Source organism: Oncorhynchus tshawytscha, linkage group LG09, assembly GCF_018296145.1.
Source record: "Oncorhynchus tshawytscha isolate Ot180627B linkage group LG09, Otsh_v2.0, whole genome shotgun sequence".
Classification (NCBI taxonomy): Eukaryota; Metazoa; Chordata; class Actinopteri; order Salmoniformes; family Salmonidae; genus Oncorhynchus; species Oncorhynchus tshawytscha.
In genome coordinates, this window is record NC_056437.1 from 63,409,853 (window position 1) to 63,419,467 (window position 9,615).

Below are 9,615 nucleotides of genomic sequence, written 5' to 3' on the forward strand. Positions count from 1 at the left end.
ACATGTTCTAAGTATTTTAACTGCAGTCCCAAGAAAGACTTTCCAGGTTGTTCATTGTTAATTGTGTATAATATACTGCAAAGCAGCAATGTGAAAGAAAACACAGGCAAACAGGGTAAGTTGCCCTGTATTGATGATTGCCAAACAGGTATTTGGCTAATCAGGCCCCCATCAAGCTGCAAAGCCTTACAATTAATATTCAAAATAAAATTAAATACAGGTAAACCATAATGGTTAGACACACTAAATTTAATGTTGCTCTCTTTAGTGCAATTTTTAATTTATTTAAAATATAAAACTATGAATGATAATTTTCTTGTAACCTGGCTAAGTCGTGTGTACACAAGGTTGTCATGTTCTATTTTACATAGCAAACAACCTGATTTAAGATTAAAAAACACCACAAGAAGACTACTTGCAACATTTGGGACTCCATAAACACTGTGTACTCAACATTAGGAACACCTTCCTAATACATGCTGACTCCAATGCTTCCCACAGTTGGCTGGATGTCCTTTAGGTGGTGGACCATTCTTGATACACATGGGAAACCCCACCAGCATTGCAGTTCTTGACACAAACAGGTGTGCCAGGGTCCTACTACCATACCCTATTCAAAGGCACTTAAATATTCTGTCTTGCCCATTCACCAATCAATGGCTCACAATCCATGTCTCAATTGTCACAAGGCTTAAACAACATCCTTTAACCTGTCGCCTCCCTTTCATCTACACTGATTGAAGTGGATTTAACAAGTGACAACAATAAGGGATTATAGCTTTCACCTGGTTAGTTTGTCATGGAACGAGCAGGAGTTCTTAATTTTTGGTACACTCGGTGTATGTCCCTTACATACACAACCCACTCCTACACTCAGAAAGTCCCCATTAAGTGTCTAACAATCCCACAAAGAGCTCCATCTGGACAGTATTTTGCCCATAACTGCATGTGTTTAAAGGACAAGACAGACCAACACAATGTTGGGAAAGGAACAGAAAGGAAATCAGCCATGCACAGCAAGTCCTGTTCGTGTTGATCTGTTTTGTCCTTAACAACTTTGACTGGTGAGGGATGGCCAAACAAGTATGTTTAAAGGTCTTGACTTTGTTCCAAAAACTGAGTAAACCTAGAAAGACAAGTCTGAAAACAAAGGTAATGCTATTGCCTTTGTGATTCAAGACATGGTGTAAAATTTGTTTAATGAAAAAGAAAATACAGAAATGAGAGTTTGAAATATCCTAATGTTTAATGAAAGGGTGACATACTGATCAGCAAGAAAGGGGTACAGTAAAACTACAAGGAATAGACATGTTGGTAATTACTTAAGCCTGTCCGTTTCAACTGCAACACAATTCAGTCTAAATCTTTTTACTTAGCTACCCTTGTGCCCTAACTTAGTGTATTGAGAGGGGTACAGGGATTGGGAAGAGGCGCAAGGGTACCATATGGATAAGTGCACTGGTGATGTCACTTACAAGTAAAGAAAATAAGGGAAAAATAATTCCTTCTAGTTTGAACTATATCCCTCTGATCCATCAAACAGCCCAAAAGTAAGCGCCCACGCAAGTGAGGTGGGGTGGGGTGGAGGGGGTTAGGGGCAAACCCTCGACTCAGCACATGGCTTCCACTTGGCTTACTACTGGGTGGATTCTTTCTTTTCCCGCTATATTTATTTTATTTTTTATTTTATTTGTTTAACCCTCTTCAGAGTATGCTCATACCACATAGAGTTCGTAGATCTTCTTGGCGCAGTAGGCCAGGGCGGCCAGCGCTATCGTGTTGTGGAGTCTCTTTCTGTGGATGTCGTCCCTGCGCACCAGAACCACTGGCGTGGAGGAGGTGAGTGTGTGCAGGGGCAGCCTCGAGAGTTTTTGGCTATCGTACTCCACCTGGTACTTGCAGCAGGGATCGAACTGCCAGGAGATTCCGTAGAGGGCGGAGCAGGCCACGCTGAGGGCACCAGCGGGCAGTGCCACGTAGCGCGAGTACTCAGGCGGCAGCGAGAGCGGCGTCAGGAGGCAGGTGGTGCCCGACAGGACGGCCGTCTTGTGCAGGCAGTTGCCCACGGCGATCCAGCGGGCCGTCTCGTCGCCAATGCGTGTGGGCTCGATCACAATGTACTTGTACTGGGCCTCCAGTGCCTGCTCCAGCTCATACTCAAACTGGTCCTGTGCATTCTCCCCGTTGTAGATCTCGTGAACGATGTAGCAGTCCGTTGCCGCCATCACTCCCCTGTATACAGAGAGAGATTAGATAATGAGGGAGAGAGAGGGGATTAGAAAGTAGATGGAAAAGGAAGAGAATCACAATATTAAATTCCCAATTATTTTCCAAGCTTCATAGCAATTGTGCAGCTTCGGGGCCTAAGGCAAGTGGTTGCACCAGTTTTTAATGATGATGTACAGATGAGTACCACTTGTGAAGAAATAAGGGGAACAACTACTTTTTACATTACAGTCCATGACCTTGATATCAGATTAGTGCACAACACCTGTTTTTTCAGCCCACTGTGGTAAAAACAAGACACTTTTGTGGAACTTTGACATGTGTTGCCTGTGCATGTTTGACATAAGAGCTGTTGAATCAAAGGGAAAGTAGGGTATTTTCTCATGTTTAGAATTCAAGAGTTCACTAACTAGTCGTCAGTCACTCAAGTTGCCTGTTAGTAATAAGCTATGGTGATAACTTTATTTAACTCGGCAATTCAGTTAAAAACTCTTATTTACAAAGATGGCCTACCCTGGCCAATTGTGCGCCGCCCTATGGGACTCTCAATCACGGCCGGATGTGATATAGCCTGGATACGAACCAAAGACTGTGCCTGGGAACGTTAACGTAGCTATGGACAATATAAACAATATGCAGGAGAAAACTAAATGTAGCTATATCAAGTGGAAATAACTCACGTGTAAAACTCGAATCTCTCACTTTGCAAACATTTTGCCACGCGCAAGAGCGCTAGCTAGCTCCCCAACAAGATTAACACGGCATGCTAAATAAGGCTGCGTTCGTAAATTCACCCTGGCTGAGTCAGACACTCCAGAGCGAATTTACGAACGCACCCGTCAAGTAGCTGTTAGCTAGCTAACGTAAATAAAACTCTGGGTTAGCGAGCATGTTGATCATTCACAACTTTCAAAATTCCAGTAACATCTATATTAGCTACGTATAACATGGGAGCTGCTGCTGTGCTGTATTGGACGCAGCTTTGCATAACGGCAGTTCATAACGTTACATTGATCAGCTCTACCGCTGTTTGGGAGCTAGCTGATCTGAAAAGTAGCTAGTACATAAATTGCAAGCGGCGAATAAAACGTTAGTATTGTGTTATACGACCGATATGTTTGATATGTGCTAGTATATCTACTTTGTAACGTTACGGCATGTTTTCACACTATTTTAGTTGGGATGGCTAACCTATCCAGAACTTGACTTTGAAGCTTTGATGAACAGGCTATCGAGGTTAGCGACGATAGCAAACATGCTAATCAAAACATCACATGAGCAATTATGGAGGAAGGAATTCGGGAGTGACAGCTGCATTTTGCTTTTAAAGGCCATATGTTGGAATAGTGAACGTGTAGGTATCATAAAACAGACCTTGTACACAAAAAAATAGTCGTGATATGGCAATGATTGAGTCAAACTGACCTCTCCCTGTTGACTGGGACACCGCGCCTCCTTCCCAACGACGCCATCTTGGAGAACTAATATACGACTGCTGTGGACGCAGTGCAAGCTAGGATGTGTAGTGTATGTTATACTTGCAATACACTGCGAGGACGACGTAATGTACTTTGTCGTACTACATTTACCACAATTAATTGAATGCATGTAGGACGTACCACTCATTATTTATACCATGTAAATGTAGAGGTCAGTTTAATTTACTACACTAGTACATTTTGACGTAAACTGTAATACAAAATGTATAACACAAATGCGGAAAATGCTGCCTACACATCATGTTTATGTTTTGTAACAGTTGAGAAATGACCAATCACAAGCAAGGACAACACTATGGGACTCAAGAGTATGATAAACCATTCTATAGCCAGGTTGTGCAGCAGGTAAATTGTTCCACTAGCTATTATGGGCTACACTCACACTTCAATGCAACGGACTGCCACACTGAAGTGGGGGTGATATTTACCTGCCTCAGGTTTCTATACTTGCCCATATTGTGTCCTGTCCTATCCAAGCTTCTCTAGTGAGTTGATATCTGGCTTATCGCACACACGGTGTAGAACACTAGACTGGGAAGTGTGTTGTAACCCTGTGCCAAGCCAGTGCAAACCACAGTAACATGTGCAATCCATTAGTATGCTCCCTGCCTCCCTTGTCAATTGATTAATTGCATAAAGTGCACCTTTAAAATGTTATCACCTTGGTATTCTGCAGCTCAGAGGTGAAGTATACTAGGAAACTACTTTAAAATGTATAAGGCACTTCTAAATGATTGTAAATCAATGTTTCAATGGTTAGTCAAATAAGGTATTTAATTTAAAACAAGAGAGACATGGAAAATAATCAAACTGTCTGCAGACTTTATACCCATCTCTGTCAGACAGTGGGCCTACAGAGCCATCCCCTGAAGACTGTGTCATCAGTTTTACTGCCTTCCTGACCAGTATGCATTCAGTCACCTAGTAAATAGTACATCTCACCTAGGTCAAAGCCAGAGAGAATCCCTACTGTAGTTTAAGATACTCAGCAAATGGAAAATACAACCTGTTACTTGATATTGGAATTTTGTTTTCTGTTTTCTTAAGCCATGCTTGTAAACTGTATAGAGAAAATGCCACACAAGATTTAAACTGTAGTAGAACAGCCCTGAATTAGTGCTTTTACAGACAGTAGAAGATTACCCCCACGGTCAATGAAGGTTCTATGGCAATGTCTCATGTCAGATAGCACAGCAGCTTTCTGTACAGTAACATTTAAGGTGAAGGGTAGGCCTACTGAAGAGTGGTTGTCCTGATGAACATGGGGACAGATAGTCTTGGGCAGCATAGCAGGAATAGAGGGAAGTGCCTCACTAGCCCACGACAGGCTGACTGCATGTAGGGGATATAGCCCGCAAGTTGATGGTCTAAAGTAAACAAGGTGTGGTCCACCCTACTGGAGAGCTATTGTATGTGCACACTATTGTGCCAATGCTGCTCTAACACACCCGATTCAGCTAATCAAGGTCCTGATGAACAGCTGTTTGTCTTGATGGTTTTGAATAGAGGACAAACATCTTGAATGATCAGGATTGCATTCCACTCCAGAAAGCTGTTCCTTTCCTCCTGCCGTTGTTCACTCCTCTTCAAATGACCAGCCAAGACAGGATAAGTGAAAGCAATACGGCCAAAGTGTGATGAGACATTGCTTCTTACAGTACAAAAACAGGAATCCTGCATAGTCTTGCCACTGTATATACAACAAGACAGCAAGACTCTACAACATTCCTTTTTCTTTACACACACACACACACACTGATGTCCATTCCCATTGAGGACAGGCCATGAGTAATGTCAATGGCACTCGGACAGTTCCTCTACCACTGCTCTCCAACAGGGAGTCTTTATGTCTGTAGAGATAGCTATAGTATGGTCCCCCCCCCCCAAAAAAAACCCTTTACACAAAGTCCTCCAAACAGAAAGCATGAGGCCATGCTTTCTACCTCAGTCTCTCTCCCTCTCCGTCATGGGGTCACACGGGGTGGATGTGCTCCAGGTATTGAGGTTGGGGATTCTCTTTGACGTATTTCTGGATGTACCAGCAGGTAAGGTGAGCCTTCAGATCCTCTTCCACCACAAAATCCATGGCCGCCTGCAATCAACAGAACATTGCAATTTAAATTAGGAGTTGTTTTGTAGCTTGAGTTTACAAAGTAACTGTCTGTGTCACTCTGGTTTTATTTTAATACATGCAGTAATCAGGGACTGCAGATAAAAGGTGAGACACTTGCTGTATTATATTTGATATAAAGATTTAAAAATATTAACGTTCCAGTCTACACAGATCTTCAAACAAACCATGTTTTAATTTCCTTCTTCCTCTTATCTCTACCATAACTGTTCCCTTGATATTACCCACCAGTGCTCTGAGCTGAACTCATCTGGCAAAGCACTGCCTAGACTGAATAAACAGGCCAATGCTTGGATTTTCAGAATTACAAGCAACATTCATATTGCCATGCAGCTGTTATAAAGAGAACTAGATGGGAGACTCCAAAATGTCCAATGAAAGCAGTTTATCAGCTGACAGCTTAGGAAACTGTATTTTCTGTCTCTTACTGGGTTAAAGAGGTACAAAGACTTCTCTCCATACACAGAGTGAGCTGCACAGGTCCAGATTGCAAGAAGGTCCTCCTGCAGAATTGTGTTATAGCAAATGATGGGTAGCATTATGAGTTGTTTCTGGACAAGGCCATGGGCTCAAATGCCTAACCAGTAATATTGAGACCTATGGACTCCCATTGCTTATCTGAAAGGCACAGATAAATGTTAAAAAGATCTAGGGACATAATAAGAGTGAGGGTGTATTTTGCATTGGGCTATGGTTCCATTCCATATTGTCAGACAGTCGAACCTTGGCCAGGTGCTTGGCAATGCCTCTCCCTCTGTAGGCGTCTGGAACCTCCGTATGCTGCAGGTCCACAGTCTTCTTCCCGACATACTCGTACAAGAGGACCGCACGGTCATGAGAGCCTAGAACCAAAGAGAAAAGGGTTACATTTAAAAAAAAAGTTTAAATGTAACCTTTATTTAACTAGGCAAGTCAGTTAAGAACAAATTCTTATTCACAATGACAGCCTACCAGGGAACAGTGGGTTCATAACAACTGCCTTGTTCAGGGGCAGAACGACAGCTTGGGGATTCGATCCAGCAACCTTTCGGTTACTGGCCCAACGCTCTAGGCTACCTGCCGCTCCGAATTTAAAAGGGTGCAATTATATGCTAACTAAGTAGGGCTTACACCTTGCGCGACTATTAAAAGGTCTGTACACATCAGTCTGATTCTCCATCAGACCTCAAATAAAGATCTATCAAAGATAAGGATGCGGGCAGATAAATGAGGAATTGGGTTTTTAGAGAAAGTTAAGCAGATTCTCTCAAATCAGAAGTTTTTTTTTGAGCGAATGTGCATGCACAAACTAGCAAACTAACTGAGAAGAACAACATGTTAGATGCGTGACAGCAAGAGCATTCAATTCAACCGCTCAATGCCAGGAAGCTAAGAATTTTCCCAGTTGGCTAATGCTACAAATCCTTGGCTATGCCACTTGAGTTCTAGCTATTAGCTTTTTGTCCGTTTGTTTACAACGACCATTAGGAAAAAGTACGTTCCTTATCTAAATCACAGTACGACTGCAATCAGGTAAGACTCTTTTACGCTATGAAAAAGTTGGTTAGCTAACTAGTTTAACCACACTCTTTGGTAAACAATTGATAAAAGGGAAAACACGTACGACTTCGCGTAGCTAACGTAACATTACCATTTAGTCGTATGGTAAACTGTCGCTTCTTTTTATCGTGTTCTACTGTTATCGGAGTGTTGATTTCGGGGACATTCATCTGTGTAGCCTGGGCCATGATCTTTCGTCTTCCTTTCGCCAAAACGTATTTGATTGAGGTGAAATGGATCTCAAAGCGATTAAATCATAGCCACCTCAAACTCAGAAGAATCAATATCCAGCAAAACACTCCATCATCCTCCAAGGAAGTCTACTGTAGATCACATGGTCTGAGCGGACCAATGATTGCGGCGATTCTTCATTTGAGAATGGCCGTGTTCCAGGCCGCCTACATTGTAGTTGAGATGCGCATAATCCGTTTATCTTGTCATCAATAATCAGTTAAGGTATCACATATTCATGGGATTCATTCGATCAAGGTTAAACACTTGGCTTAATTCAACATTTGCAGATATCTGACAAACACACACATGAGAAGCGCTTACCAAGAAAAACTTTAACTTAACAATTTCGCAACAACTACCTTCTACACACGTGTAAATTAATGAATAAGAATATGTACATAAAAAAATAAATGAATGAGTGATGGTATAGAACGGCATAGGCAAGATGCAGTGGATGGTATAGAGTATACTATATACATATGAGATGAGTAATGTTTATTTATTTATTTTTATTTGATTTCACCTTTATTTAACCAGGTAGGCAAGTTGAGAACAAGTTCTCATTTACAATTGCGACCTGGCCAAGATAAAGCAAAGCAGTTCGACACATACAACGACACAGAGTTACACATGGAGTAAAACAAACATACAGTCAATAATACAGTATAAACAAGTCTATATACGATGTGAGCAAATGAGGTGAGATAAGGGAGGTAAAGGCAAAAAAAAGGCCATGGTGGCAAAGTAAATACAACATAGCAAGTAAAACACTGGAATGGTAGATTTGCAATGGAAGAATGTGCAAAGTAGAAATAAAAATAATGGGGTGCAAAGGAGCAAAATAAATCAATAAATTAAATACAGTAGGGAAAGAGGTAGTTGTTTGGGCTAAATTATAGGTGGGCTATGTACAGGTGCAGTAATCTGTGAGCTGCTCTGACAGTTGGTACTTAAAGCTAGTGAGGGAGATAAGTGTTTCTAGTTTCAGAGAATTTTGTAGTTCGTTCCAGTCATTGGCAGCAGAGAACTGGAAGGAGAGGCGGCCAAAGAAAGAATTGGTTTTGGGGGTGACTAGAGAGATATACCTGCTGGAGCGTGTAGGGTATGTAAACATATAAAAGTGGCATTGTTTAAAGTGGCTAGTGATACATTACATCAAGATGGCAAGATGCAGTAGATGGTATCGAATACAGTAAAAACATATGAGATGAGTAATGTAGGGTATGTAAACATTATATAAAGTGGCATTGTTTAAAGTGGCTAGTGATACATTTATTACATACATTTTTCCATTATTAAAGTGGCTGGAGTTGAGTCAGTATGTTGGTGTAGCCGATGTGAAATGGCTAGCTAGTTAGCGGTGGTGCGCTCTAGTGGCGTTTCAATTGGTGACGTCACTTGGTCTGAGACCTTGCAGTAGTGGTTCCCCTTGCTCTGCAAGGGCCGCGGCTTTTGTGGAGCGATGGGTAACGATGCTTCGAGGGTTACTGTTGACGTGTGCAGAGTGTCCCTGGTTCGCGCCCAGGTCGGGGCGAGGGGACGGATGTAAAGTCTATACTGTTACATTGGTGCCGTGACCCGGATCACTGGTTGCTGCGGAAAAAGGAGGAGGTCAAAAGGGGGGTGAGTGTAGCCGATGTGAAATGGCTAGCTAGTTAGCGGTGGTGCGTGCTAGTGGCGTTTCAATCGGTGACGTCACTTGCTCTGAGACCTTGAAGTAGTGGTTCCCCTTGCTCTGCAAGGGCCGCGGCTTTTGTGGAGCAATGGGTAACGATGCTTCGAGGGTAACTGTGTGTGCAGAGCGTCCCTGGTTCGCGCCCAGGTTGGGGCGAGGGGACGGACGTAAAGTCTATACTGTTACATTGGCAGCAGCCACTCAATGTATGTGTTGGCTGTTTAACAGTCTGATGGCCTTGAGATAGAAGCTGTTTTTCAGTCTCTCGGTCCCTGCTTTGATGCACCTGTACTGACCTCGCCTTCTGGATG

The 9,615-nt window shown here is 42.5% G+C and overlaps 2 protein-coding genes across 5 annotated transcripts; both read right to left on the reverse strand.

The window, feature by feature from the left end:
- Positions 1–1,221: 1,221 nt before the first annotated feature.
- Positions 1,222–3,756, reverse strand: tmem11 (transmembrane protein 11). 3 transcript variants are annotated; one of them, XM_024414698.2, is made up of 2 exons: positions 3,652–3,756; positions 1,222–2,232 (listed from the first exon to the last, which is right to left on the reverse strand). In XM_024414698.2, exons 1-2 carry the CDS (start codon positions 3,696–3,698, stop codon positions 1,716–1,718), a joined length of 564 nt encoding a protein of 187 aa, XP_024270466.1. In that variant the 5' UTR covers positions 3,699–3,756; the 3' UTR covers positions 1,222–1,715. The 3 variants fall into 3 exon arrangements, with proteins under 3 accessions (XP_024270466.1, XP_024270468.1, XP_024270467.1); XM_024414700.2 differs by lacking the exon at positions 3,652–3,756 and adding an exon at positions 3,601–3,625; XM_024414699.2 differs by lacking the exon at positions 3,652–3,756 and adding an exon at positions 2,907–3,054.
- A 724-nt stretch (positions 3,757–4,480) lies between these two features.
- On the reverse strand, positions 4,481–7,738 carry natd1. Of its 2 annotated transcripts, XM_024414701.2 has the most exons (4): positions 7,487–7,738; positions 6,580–6,698; positions 6,285–6,359; positions 4,481–5,817 (listed from the first exon to the last, which is right to left on the reverse strand). In XM_024414701.2, the coding sequence occupies exons 1-4, from the start codon at positions 7,581–7,583 to the stop codon at positions 5,698–5,700; spliced, it is 411 nt and encodes a 136-aa protein (XP_024270469.1). In that variant the 5' UTR covers positions 7,584–7,738; the 3' UTR covers positions 4,481–5,697. The 2 variants fall into 2 exon arrangements, with proteins under 2 accessions (XP_024270469.1, XP_024270470.1); XM_024414702.2 differs by lacking the exon at positions 6,285–6,359 and having other exon boundaries at positions 7,487–7,730.
- Positions 7,739–9,615: the final 1,877 nt, after the last annotated feature.